The sequence below is a fragment of the Gracilinanus agilis genome, chromosome 5 (genome assembly GCF_016433145.1).
Source record: "Gracilinanus agilis isolate LMUSP501 chromosome 5, AgileGrace, whole genome shotgun sequence".
Lineage (NCBI taxonomy): Eukaryota > Metazoa > Chordata > Mammalia > Didelphimorphia > Didelphidae > Gracilinanus > Gracilinanus agilis.
The window spans coordinates 282,501,228-282,514,801 of record NC_058134.1 but is presented as its reverse complement, the minus strand read 5'-3'; the positions used below and the strand labels follow the sequence as shown (position 1 = coordinate 282,514,801).

Sequence of the window (13,574 nt, the reverse complement as noted above, 5' to 3'; positions counted from 1 at the left end):
GAAATTGGGGTTAAGTGACTTGCCCAGGGTCACACAGCTAAGAAGTGCCTGAGGTCTGATTTGAACAAAGGACTTCCCATTTCCAGACCTGGTATTCTATCCACTGAGCCCCTGCTCACAATATTTTTGTCAAATGGACTTATTGAGAAACACCAAGAATGGGGACCCAGTTGTGCACAATTGTGTCTCTGCCTATGTGGTAGTTCATCCATCATGCTAGCCTCCGCCTTCCCTCCCACCCCCTTTCTGGACTTACCTCATTCTGAAGCGGTGGAATACTTGGGGTCCCCAAAACCAGGGAAGTTTCCTTGGTTCACCTCCATTGGTGGTTCTGAGGGAGGAATGAATAAGGAACTTAGCGGGTTTCTTAGAACCTAGCACTATGCACTCTTACCATTGCTCCATCCCTGTCAGATAAGGACCATCAATAGTGGGGAGACTGGGGCCTAGTTGAGAGGTTAGAATTGGAGTGAAAAAGGAGAGAGGAAAAGAGTTCTCTTCTGAGAGACAAGGAGGCAGAAAAGGGACTAGAGCCCTCACTGTTCCGTCTTATTCCGTGACTCACCAATGTTTCTTCACTTGATTCCAGACCTCAATAAGGGGTGGGGACCTAGTCGATCACTTTAAAGACAGAATGGGGATTGAAATAGCATCCCTCACCAGGGAAAATCCAGTCCTTTCCTCTGGTTCTCAATTGAGGGCATTTGAATTTTGTCCTATTCTGTGTAACACTTTAGCCATTCCTCAACCCAAAACTTACCTGCCTTTATATTCCTTTTCCCCATGAGTCCCACAAAGAAATCATGCATGTCACCTACAGAAAGAGAGACAGAAATATCAGCCAATAGCAAAAGAAAAGAGGAAGCAAATCCCCTTCATTCAACTTCTCTCTCCTTGACAAATGGGATTTGAGACTGTTTCCTGGCTTATCTACTGGCATCTTCATCTCTCCTCCATTGGGAGGAAAAAGAAAATGTTGGTAAGGGAAAGGATTTAGGATAAGGGAGATTAAAAGTAGGAGTACTGGACTTGGAGTCAGGAAGACCTGAGTTTGAATCCTACCTGAGATAGTTACTGGCTATGTGACTCTGGGTAAGTCACTTAATCTCTTTCAGGTATGAGTTCCAGTCTCTTAGCTCCCTACAGACCTCCACCTCTCTTCCCTTTTCCTGCTTTGTTCCTAAATTACTTTCTGAATCTTATCCTCCATGCCACACAGCTACATCCTCCTATCCTTGCCCACTTGGCTCAGGAATTTTTGCAGATGCCAATCCGTCAGCCTGCTGAGCAGCATCCAACTGCAGATGGATAATCTTTCCATGGCACCAACTACTCCCCTCAAATCCAGGAGAGAACTGGCTAAAGAAGTTCTGTTGGCTCAATTAGGCCATTGCTTTATTCCAGCTGAGGTGGGGCTTGCTAAAGAGCCTACCAGTGCTTCCAAGTGGGGGTGGTGGGGGGGGGCTTGAGCAGGTGGTCATCAGCATGGAGAAAGGTATAGAGCAATGAAAAGGGGCCACTTACGTTTCTGGTAATCCATGGACTCCTTAGAATCTATGAAACCAAAAAAAAAGCATGGGCTGGTGTGGGAGGGAGCCCTGGGGAAATGATTCTAAGAGATGTGGGCAAATAGAACAAACCCAGATGCCTCAGTCAGTGCCCCCTCCAAGCTCCCTCTGCATTCTCACTTTAACCTCACTGAGGACAACTTAGGTGGACCCACCCCCTGAGTGGTTCTCCGTCCCCCCTCTTTGATCCCTTGGATCTTGCTTCTCATGCCTCCTCACTGACCCTGCACCAGAAGACTGGCATCTTACCCACACTTGTCTTGCTCAGCAACCTCAGCAATCCATCCAGGGAGAGTGATCGGCTGTTGTACAACCTCCGGAGCAGGGATGGGGGAAGCTGGTAGAGATCTAAGACCTTCTGGCAGAGACAGATACAGAAAAACCGAGGTGGCAGTGATGTTGACATAGGGTAAAAGCTTCCCAAGATGCCATCTGGCTTTTGAAGGCTGTGCCCTAACGTCTAGGCTTGCTTACTAAATGCTAGCACAGCCCCACTTTGAAGTTAGCACAGCTCTCCTCAATCCAGTTGGACTTTCTTGCCAGAGACCACTTGGCACACCTTAAGTAAAAGCATCTCATTTATTTCAGAATTTCCTCTGATTTACATTCTTCTGTCCCCTGATTTCAGGTGCTGAATATTGTTGGGGGGAAAAAGTGTAATGAGCTCATAAAACCAGCCTGGGGACCAAGACCATTCAGTGATTCCCAGTCACTGCCTGTGATGAAATTTCTGTGTCTGGGGTTCAAGAAGGGAGGATGGAGAGCCCAGATCAGTGTGCTAGCTAGCAAGGATACTTCCCTGTATCTCTGCCTCAATAGGAGCTGAAGGAAAGTTCCAGGTGAGTTTGAGGATTTGGGGAAGGTAGAGATAAAAAGTAGGAGTCTAGACCTAGAATCTGAAATGCCCGAGTTTGAATCCCACCTGAGATACTTACTGGCTGTGACTCTGGGCAAGTCATTTTAAAATTTCTCTCAGCCTCAGTTTCCTCCTTTATAAAAGGAAGATAATAATAAGATCTATCCCCAGAGGACTGTTGTAAGGATCAAATGAGACAACAGATTTAAAGTGCTTTGCAAACCTTAAAGTGTTATACGAATGCTAGTTATTATTATTATTACTATTATTATTATTATTAAAAATAGCTTTCTTTCAAACTTCAAGTGGGACTGCATTTTGAGGTCCTCTCTTTGCCCCTTGCTCATGCAACCACTTCACATGTTAGATGAGAAGTCCCTTCACTCTGATGAATCTGAATAGTGACTACCCATGGGTTTTGGATAGCATGGGTAGGAAGAGGGAGGAGAGATTAGACTCACTTGGCTCCCTCTTGCCCGGCCCCTCCAACATTCACAGTAGATGTGGAAGGAATGTTAGTTCTGGAGTCAGAAGACCTGTTTGAATCCCAGACATGCCACCTGTCTCACTTGAGGCAAGTGATTTAACCCTTCTTCTTTCAATTATTTCATCTCTCAAAAGAGAAGGTCACATTAAACCCCTAAAGGGCTGGGGCAATAGGTCTCATGTCATCTAGGTTGCTCTCTCACACTGAGTTGGAGAGTCTAGAGAAGATGAGGCTATACTGTTGGGTATAAATGCAGGCAAAGGTAGAACTACCTTCCTTCAGTGATTTCCCTCTACTTCCCTGAAACATACAAGGAGAAACCTAGAAATCCACCTACTTTTACCATCTTTTCCCTGTCTTTGTGTCTCCATCTTCTTGGCTTTCTCCCCCTCTGTGGTCCTCTCCTAGTTTTCTCTCTGATTCTTTCTTTTGGGTTCCATTCCCATTTCATCTACCATGGTTTTACTGGTTCTGGGTGTTGCAGAACTTAAAGACCCCTTCCCTTATGGACCAACTCTGTGGCTGCCAAAGAGGACCCCTAAGTGTTCTCACGATTTCTTTGTTGGTCCCCTCAGGAGCTGCAGGGTGGTGAACACACAGAACACCCCCAGCTGGTTGCAGCTGCTGGTGTCTGACAGAGGCAAGAGAGGCAAATCATCATCAAAAGGAGAAGAGAATCACACCTCCCATCTCACTAGCACCTCAAGTCCAATTACTTCCTAAAGCACACACACACACACACACACACACACACACACACACACACACACACAGAGATCAGTTTGATCAATTTAGATATACTTGTGCACCCAGATTTTCTGCAGTTATTCTGTTGCAGTCCAAAAGAGGGAAACTGAGGAAGAGAAAATCTATGGGTTACCCATGGTCACACAACAAGAAAGAAGAGGCACAAATCCTGACTAGCTCAGACTAGGGCTCTCCCTATGATCTTATCTGTCTGGAAAAGGTATCCCCAACCCCCTGCCCCACCATCATAGGCTGCTCTGGCTCCTCAACCAATTTGGCACCTAGAATTGCCCATCTTTCTTTATGCCTGGCTCCCGGCTCCTGGGGCAGCCACTTTCCCCAAATTGCTCAGTCTTCCCACCCTGTGTAATGAGATGCTAAGCAGACAGGGGCTGGAAGAGCAGCTAGATTCTTCACACATACAGAATTTGTAATAAGTCCCACCTGTAATCATCTTAAAAGCATTTGTGCCGCTGTAATTGCTGTCATTTGAGAACTCTGAGAAGACTCATCCTCTCCTTCCTCCCTCCCTCCCCCACCATTTCCATCCTCTTCCCTGGAGGAACTTTGGGAATCTGAGCCCAACCTGTTGTTTTTCTCAGCTTGGGTAGCCCACCCTGACAAACCCAGGGATCACTGGGAGAAGAGGAGAAAGGGCTAGATTCCTAAGGGGGAAATGGAGCAATTAACTCAGGATCCTGGGGTAGAGGGAGAGAGGAAGAGGGGCAGGGAAAGAATTTCTTTGCATTTCAGTCATTAAATGACTATATGATATCTTTGTGCACAGCAGTCTGCCAAGGATCGGTCATTATTTTGGGAACAAGGCTCTGCTCATCTGACCAGGGACAGAGCTATGGGAATGAACGAGTTAGGAGTCTCTCCTTGAACCCTAACTCACCCCCCACCACCACCAATCAGCACCATTCAACCAATATTAATCAATCTCCAAGTATTTTTGAGCAGCTACTACTAAGTTCTTATTAAATGAGATATGGAAACAGTGGCAGAGAGATTCCTTTCTTGCACACATACACAGCTATACAAATATATAGAGACACAGAGTCCAGTGCAACACACACACACTCCTCCCCCTCCTGAAAGGGCTAATGTTATAACTAGGGGGAAAGCTGGCTCTGTGAGGTGGCAGCGAGGGGGCATCTTACCTTGCTGTGGCCCCCACCAAATGCCCCTTGTTCCTTTGATTCCTCGCAGACAGCGTGGCAGCTCCTTCCAACACTAACCACCAGGATGGCCATGAGCAGCAATGTCCTCATGGTGCCTAGGAGGATAAATGTAGTAAGCCTTGGGCGTAGGGTGAGGAAGAGGAGAGCCCTTCCATAACACCCAGCCAGAGCAGTCTCATGTCCACACATGACAGACCCTAAACACAGAAGCAACATGGGTGATCAAGAGCACATGTGAGCCTTGTCCCCACTGCAGCCCAAGACTCCATGGTAGGGAAGAGGGGAGAAGGACGGAGAACCAGGCGGCCTCTGCAGATACTGAAGCTTTTTGTCTTCAACTTCCCTGCCCACCATGGGGTATCATCATCCTTCACCTACCCCCAATCTGGGCCTGACAAGAAGAAACCATTGGGCTGGGAACAAGCCCTTCCTCCCTAGGAAGAGGAGGCAGCTGTAGGGCAAGGAGGGATCTATGCCTTTGCTTGCATCCATGGAAGGGTTCTAAATGGTCAATAGTCCCCCAACAGAGAAACTTTCCAGTCAGAGAAAATAGATGGATGAACCTGCTGTTGACATGCCCCCCATCCAACACACACACGCACATATTTTTGCCCATTTGCCCAGTCCCTTGCCTTAGTATCAATTTCCATTTCCCAGAGTCCCTTCCTCTTGACTCTGGACCCCATCAGTAAAACCTGTCCCTTAGTCTCCATGCCCACTTCCTGCACACATATAGTTACCTAACCCCCTTCCTCTGCCTCCCTTTCCCATCAGACCTACCTGGGGATGACGCTTGGTAAGATATGGAGACTTTGGATCTGTGGGTCTTGGGGTCTGGCTTCCCAGGTTCCACAAGGAGGCTTCAGTGGTTGCTGCTGAAGGGAGAGGGGATCTTGGATCTGGCAGAGACTCAGTTCCTGCTCCCTGATAAGGGCTTTGGGAGGGTCTGGGGGGGTGGAGGGGCTGAGGGGAGGGGCCGAGAGCCACCAATCCTGGGGTGGATAGAAGAGAGGGGGGGAGATTGGGGAGTCGGGGGTGGGGTGGGGAGTAAGACGTAGCAGCCAGAAACCCTGAGAACACAGAAACCTACCAGACACCCAGTCCAGTGCTGATGCCACCTTCTCCACGGTGCCTGCACAAGACACTTGGGAAGCCAGTACTGATTAATTGGAGGTGCTTTGATGTAGAATATGTTTATGATATGCCAATAGGTCCAAATGCAGTCCAGACTCACTTAGAGCATCCCCTCTCTCCATAAGCACCCTGCTCCTTTCTCCATTGGCCGGGCTGGCCAGGCTGAAACAATTCCTGTTCAGGTGCCCCTGAAGCATCCCTGGGGAATGCACAGCCAGAGCCTCCTCTGGCCCCGTGCACAGATATCCTGCATTCCACTAGCACCGATTTGAAGATGCTCTGAGCCTCTCTCTGCTCTCCTCCCCACAGCTTCCGAGCTGGGATCCAGGATCAGCTGGGCTCAGAATTGGTAGAGATAGGGAGGGAGTCCTGATCAGGAGAGCCTTCAGGACCAGGGAAAGAGATGGGCTTGGGTGTGTGGGTGTGGGTTTCTTCCTCCCTCCCCATGCAAATACCTAGGCTACCAGGCAGCTAGATCAAAGACTAGCTCAGTCTTGCATGTGAATCCAAATCAACACTTCTGGCCTGAGTTTCCTCAGCTGTAAAAAGGGAATTCTGATATCCCTTCCAGCTCTGAATCCAGCTCTGAGCCTGCTTCCATATCCAGAAATCCCATCGCCATGGCCCATCTCATTTCTCAAGGGTGTTTTGAGATCTCCTGGGCTCCCTGTCTCTTAGCCTGCCCCATGGGTGTTCTGGACTGTGGAAAGTCCTTCCTGTAGTCTAACCTTTCTCCCTCCTGCTGAAGTCTCACTGAAGATAGAGAATAAAAGAACATGACTCTGGGTCTATCCCTACCACCCCAGCTCTGCCTCAAGATTGATCTCTTAATTGCTCCTCTTCCTTTCCTGGTTTCAGGTTTTGTTCCCCCCACCCCACCTAAGAGGCTTCCCTGAAGTTCTGTTATCTTCTCCTATGACCTTTTAAGCACCATGTTCTCTACCCCTGCTGTTAGGGGGAGCTTTTTCTGCTTCTTCATTTGTCCTTCTGGAAACCCCAGGAGGGACAGTGGGGAAGGGGAGGGGAGAAAGGAAGAAGGAGGGAGAGGGAGAGGGGTGAGAGAGAGAGTCACAGACAGAGAGAGACAGAGAATAGAATAGGAATAAGGATAAAAACAGAAAAAGACAGATAATAGCAACTGCCAAGGTTCAGCCAAGATGCTTGAAAGTCACCCAAATGGGGAAACCGTCTACCTTGCTCTTCTCTCCAAAAATGGAAGAAAATGAGAGAGAAAGACTGAGGCCACCTCACTTGCCTCTTATCCTTGGATCTATGGCATCCTGAGTCTGTCTTTTAGATCAGTGTCCCTCTCCGTCCTTTTGTCTTTTGCTCCCCCTCTAAGGCTTATACAGAGAAACTGCATCTGCCAAAAGCAGAGGTTCTTCGCCTAGGGTCTGAGGATGCCATGAACTTATATCTTTATTTTCACTATAATTTAGCATTTACTTCCATTATGAATTTTTTTAAAACCACCATTTTTTGAGAAGGGGTCTGTAGGCTTCACAAGACTGACAAAAAAGAGTCCATGACACCAAAAAGGTTAAGTAAGAACCCCTGGACCAGAGTCTGGGCAGCAGCTGGTTCCCTAGACCTCTTAATTATACACAAGTCTAATGAGGCTTCTTTAAAAGCCCAGCTAATTGCTGGACTGGGTAGACCCCGAAGAAAAGGAACAGGGCTGGTGAGAAAAGCATGAAGAGAGAGGAGTGAGGATTCTAGGGTACTTAGGGGAAGGAGGTGGGAGGAAGAAGGTAGGCACCAGGAGAGAGAAGGGCAGTGTAGGTTGTTCATGCAAATGAAATGAAAAAAGCACACTGATGGATTATCGATTTACCTCAGAGTGCTAAGGTGATGTTTTAAAATCAATTTTCTGTTTCTTAAAAGGGTCTCCCCCACCCTTCATCTCCCCCACCCTTCAGTAGAGAGTGGTGGGGATGAAGGGGAAAATAAATGCTTGGTAATTAAAAAAAAACTCCCTGGTACTGGGTAAGAAATAGAATGGTGGCTCAGTGAATAGAACAGATTATACAATATGTAATAGAAAATGATTATAGATAACTTTTTGTTTGGTAAATGAAAAGATTTAAGCTTTGGGGATAAGAACTCACTAGGTGGTAAAAATAGATGAAAAAAAAATAAAAAAGAAAAAAAAGAAAGCATTCTGGCAGAAACTAGGTATTGACCACTCTCTTACACCATTTACCAAGATAAGATAAAAAATGGATCCATGACCTAGACATAAAGAGAGATATCATAAGTGAATTAGAATAGGGAAACACATTACCTACCAGATTTATGGATAGAAGAAGAATTTGTGAACAAATAAGAAACAAAGAGATTTGGGGGATGAAAAATAGATCATTTTTATTACATTAAAAAGGGTTTATACAAATAAGACCAACATAGCCAAGATGGCAAGGAAAGCATAAAATGGGGGGAAATTTTATAGTCTGTTTCTTGGATAAGAATGTCAAATATTTTGAAAATTGATTCAATTTATAAGAATATGAATCATTCCACAATTGATAAAGTTAAAGGACAAGAATAGGTAGTTTTTGGAAGCTACATGTAATTAATTATATGAAGAAATGCTCTAAATCATTATTGATTAGGGGACAGTAAGTAAATAAGTAAGTAAGTAAGCTCAAGAGCCAGGCTTATAAATGGGAGGTCCTGGGTTCAAATTTGACCTCTGATACTTCCTAGCTGTGTGATCCCAGGCAAGTCACTTAAACTCCATTGTCTAGATCAGTGGTTCCCAAACTTTTTTGGCCTACCGACCCCTTTCCAGAAAAAGTACTACTTAGCACCCCTTGTCACATACTATCACTGCCCCCAAATGCACCTGTGACCATCACCACCTTCCTGGATTGCTGCAGCACCCACCAGGGGGAGGTGGGGCCCACTTTGGGAATCACTGGTCACTCTAGCTCTTACCATCCTTCTGGCTTCAGACCAGTACACAGTATTGAATCTAAGATGGAAAGTAAGAGTTTTTTTTTTAAATCATTTTTATTAAAGAAATGCGAATTAAGACAACATTGAGGTACCATCTTACACCTATCAGATTGACTAAAATCATAGGAGACAATGAAGAAATTTGGAGAGGATGTGGAAAAGTTCAGACATTAATACACTATTGATAGACCTGTGAACTCATCCAACCATTTTGGGGAGCAATCTGGAATTATGCCTACAGAGTTATAAAACACTCTTTGACCCAGTAATAACATTCTAAAATATTTCTAGCAATTCTCTTTATTGTAGCAAAGGGCTAGAAATTGAGGAAATGTCCATCAATTGGGAAATAACTAACCCAGTTATGCTATCAGATTGTAATGGAATACTACTGTGCCATAAAAAAGTGCTGCAGCAAAAAACATGGAAAGAGAGTGAAATGAGCAGAACCAAGAGAACAGTATATTAGGGAGCAGTAATATTATTTGAAGAGTAACTGTGAGTGATTCAGCTCTTCTGAGTAATATGAATATTTAAATCAACTACAAAGGACTTAAAACGGAAAATGTTAGAGAAAGAACTGTTATATGGAAGTATGTAGTCTCTCTCTCTCTCTCTCTCTCTCTCTCTCTCTCTCTCTCTCTATATATATATATATATATATATATATATATATATAATGTTGACCTTCTCTAATGTGGGTTTAGGAGGGAGGGAGACCACACAGACCTCAAAATGTAACCAAAAATTAAATGTTCCAAATAAGAAACAAAACCACAATTTTAAGTCGATGCTCCCTGTTTGGTGACTAGCTCCGAGCTTGATGGCACTTTCAGGGCAAGGGAGTTTGAGATGGGTAGAGGCAGGCTTGGTATAGACTTCTTAGGTCCTGCCAGTGGTTCTCTCTTCCTTCCCTTCTTCTTCTCCCGGTCAGAGAGCTTTGGAGAAAGGTCTGATATGAATAATGTCCTTTGATGAGGCTCCCTAACGTCCTGCGGGTAGGGGCCTCAGAGGGGGGTAAGCAAGGAGATGGCAGGGGTAACTAGTAGCCCCTTGATCTGCAGAATTAGCAAGGACTTGAAAGAACTGATACTGAGCTAAGCCGGAGAAGAAGGAGAAAGAAGAGCCAGGGAGGGGGGCGGAGGGGTTGTGTGTGGAAGGTGTACTGCGGCTCAAGTCAGTACCTGGGAAAAAAGGCATGGGAAAAAAAAAATGTGGGCATTTTGCTTGGAAACGAAACGCAAGCAGATGCGTTTCAAAATACTCAGCACAGACACTATTGTAATCAAGCTCGCGTTGCGGATGGACCAGAGTACCAGGGGCCCTAGGGGGTCTCCTGTCCCACCCTGTAACCTCTTTTCTTCCTCACCCTCCTTCTGTTTGGGAAGTCAGGGGAGGGAGAAGGCTGTCAGCAGCAATGCTGGCTGAGATCAGAAAGGGCGACTTAATTACTCCCCAGGAGCCAGGGGTTGGGGCAGGGAGGGGGCGGGGAGGGAGGGTGTACCCCTGTGCATAAATGTGTGCCCCTGTGACACATACGCACGCCCACATCTGCTCCCCCTCCAGCGGAGATGCTGGCTCTGTCCTTGAGGGAGCAGCTGGGGAGGCTGCCTTTGGAGGATTGCAATGTCCACTCCAAGCCAAGTCATGAAGCTAGGAGCGGAAGCTGTGTCCCTGGTTCTGAAAGGCGGAGAGGGAGGTAGCGAGCAGGGCAGAGGAGTGCGTGGGGAGCAGATGGAAATGTCATCCAGGCAAGGCTGAAGCCTCCCAGCCAAGCGAAGTCATGGAGCAGGAATAGAGAAATGTGGCCCTGAGCCAGTCAAGAACCTCGGCAGCACGGCATGTCCCCAGCTGCTGCCCCTTCTATTTCTTGGAGCCCCGAATCTCACAGGCTACAGGAGAATCACTTCCAGGAATTATGAAGAAAAGGGCTGAGATACAGTTTACAGCAGGAGAGATTGAGGCTAGGGGTTGATTTTTTTAAATGAGTTTTTGTTGATGCTCTTTTTTTAAACGTCCTCCAAATTTACCCCTATACTCCTCTCACCCCTCCCCCAGCCAACCCATATGATAAATACGATCTTTACTTTTATTTTTTAAATTAATTAATTTTTTAAGAATATTTTTCCAAGGCTACATGATTCATTTCCTCTCCCTCCCCTCTCCGGGAGCTGACAAGCAATTCCACTGCATTATACATGTATTATCACTCAAAAACCATTTCCTTATTATTCATTTTTTGTAATAGAGTCATCTCTTAAAACCAAAACCCCAAACCATACACCTATAAAACAAGTGATAAATCATGTTTTATTCTGCATTTCTAATCCCACATTTCTTTCTCTAGCTGTGGATAACATTCTTTTTCATAAGTTGCTCAGGATTATCCTGGATCATTGAATTGCTTTTATTAGCAAAGTCAATTACATTTGATGGTTTCACTTTTTGCGAACAATGTTCTCTTGGTTCTGCTCATTTCACTCAGAATCAGTTCATGGAGGTCCTCCCAGTTTTTATAGAAATCAAGCAGTTCATCATTCCTTATCTAATTGGTTTTTATTGATTCTCAACTCCACCAACAATGCACTAGTGACAAATTCTACAACCACTGGTTATTCACATTTTTTATCATAATTGTGAACCTCAGGTTTTTATTTGTGGTTCTCTTCTTATTAGTAGTTTGGAGCATTTTTTCATTTGATGGTTAATAGTTTGCAACTCTTTTAAGACCTCATTTAAAGTCCTATCTTTCAAGATTATTACTAGGATTAGTTTATAGACTGTTACTTTATAGACTTTAAAGTGCCATATAAATATGAATTTATAACAATAGCTAATACATTTCTCAAGGGGAGGCTGAAATAACCTGAGAATTTGAAAATTGTTTCTTTGATTAGTTCTTGAAAGACTGAGGAGAGAAAATGTGTCTTTGGACTAGAAATTGAGAACTAGTAGCCCTAAAGGGATTCTTATAAAGGGAATAGGTTCTGAGGGGTATAGACCCTAGAGAGGGTGCAAATTGAGCTACATTCTGCTTTAAAAGGGGTCCTCAGCTTTGAGAGAGTTCTCTAAGTGCAAATAGGATGCAAGAGGAAGGGGTTTGAGGTTGACCTAGAAATCAATAAACATTTATTAAGAGCCTACTGAGGGGACAACTAGGTGAGAGTGCCAGGCCTGGAATCAGGAAGACCTGGGTTCAGAACTGGCCTCAGATACATTATGTGACCCTGGGCAAGTCACTTAACTCCATTTGCCTAGCTCTTATCCTTCTATCTTAGAGTTCTTAATAAGACAGTATGGAAGAGCTTAATTAAAAATAATATTTAAAAAAACCCCACCTAATATGTGCCAGGCACTGGGCTAAGTGCTGGGCATGAAAAACTTAAAAAGAAGCAGTCTCTGCCCTCAAAGAGCTGCTATTATATTGAGGGAAATAACATGAACACAATATAAACAATACAAAATTTCCCGGAGAGGTTGGATGGGGGTTGGTGGGAATTGCTAATTTATGGGAGGATGAAAATGGGAAGATTTCTTTAGATTAGAGCAGGGGTTGGCAACCTTTTGGGCCCTGAGAGCCATAAACGCCACATTTTTTAAAATGTAATTTCGTGAGAGCCGTACAGTGCTCACAGTGCCGCTCCTGTAACAGCGCCTGAAAAAAAAAAATGGACTTTATGGCTCCTGCAGAAAGAGCCATATCTGGCCCTCAAAAAAGCCAGCTATGGCTCGAGAGCTGTACATTGCCAACCCCTGGATTAGAGGCTCCTACAGATTTTCTGCCCTCTCTGCAGCAAAGTGGATCTCAATGGATTTATAGGGGGAAATTCCCCAACTAGTCACTGTTCAAAAATGTAATGGTCTGTCTCAGGAGAGGGCATTGGATTGCCCATTGCTAGAGATCAACAAGCAGAGGCCAGATGTTGTAGAGAAGAATTCAGCTTAAGTAAGAATTGAACTTATTTCTATTGCTGCTTCAGGATTCTGTGAAATATTGGATAGAGGATGGGAAGAAAGTCTGGAGCTGAACTCTGAGGCAGAGGTTCTTAATGCTTTTTTGTGTCATGGAATCCTTTGGCTGAGATAATATTGATAAATCGTTTCATAGACTTCAAGCTCTATTATTATTATGCATAAAATAAAATGCATAGGATTGCCAGGAAAAATCTGTTGAAATAAAGATCCGATCCCTCTTCATGCCCCCCACCCCCATCCAAGTTCCTGGATTCTCTGAAATCTAACCTGTGTGGGTCCATGGTGTGGCCCCTGCTCTGTGGCTACCTGAGAAGTAGCAAGTAAAGGGAGGGCAGATGAAGATTTCAGGGGCAGCTAGGTGGCACAGTGGTTAGAGTTTTGGACCTGGATTCAGGAAGACATTTTTTTTAGTTCAAACCTGGCTTCAAATACTTACTAGCTGTGTGACTCTGGGCAAGTCACTTCACCCTGTTTGCCTCAGTTTCCTTACCTGTAAAAGGATCTGGAGAAGGAATGGCAGATCACTTTATTTTCTTTCCCAAGAAAACCCAAAATGGGGTCCCAAGGAGTCAGACACGATTCAATAATAACAACACTATGTGCCGGGCACTATGCTATTACAAATATCTTTCCATTTAATCCTCAGACATGACTGAAAATGATTG

At 44.9% G+C, this 13,574-nt stretch overlaps 1 protein-coding gene across 1 annotated transcript; it reads right to left on the bottom strand.

The window, feature by feature from the left end:
• Positions 1–257: 257 nt before the first annotated feature.
• On the bottom strand, positions 258–4,932 carry TAC3 (tachykinin precursor 3). Its single transcript, XM_044679192.1, has 5 exons — positions 4,822–4,932; positions 1,818–1,926; positions 1,525–1,554; positions 761–814; positions 258–331 (listed from the first exon to the last, which is right to left on the bottom strand). Exons 1-5 carry the CDS (start codon positions 4,930–4,932, stop codon positions 258–260), a joined length of 378 nt encoding a protein of 125 aa, XP_044535127.1.
• Positions 4,933–13,574: the final 8,642 nt, after the last annotated feature.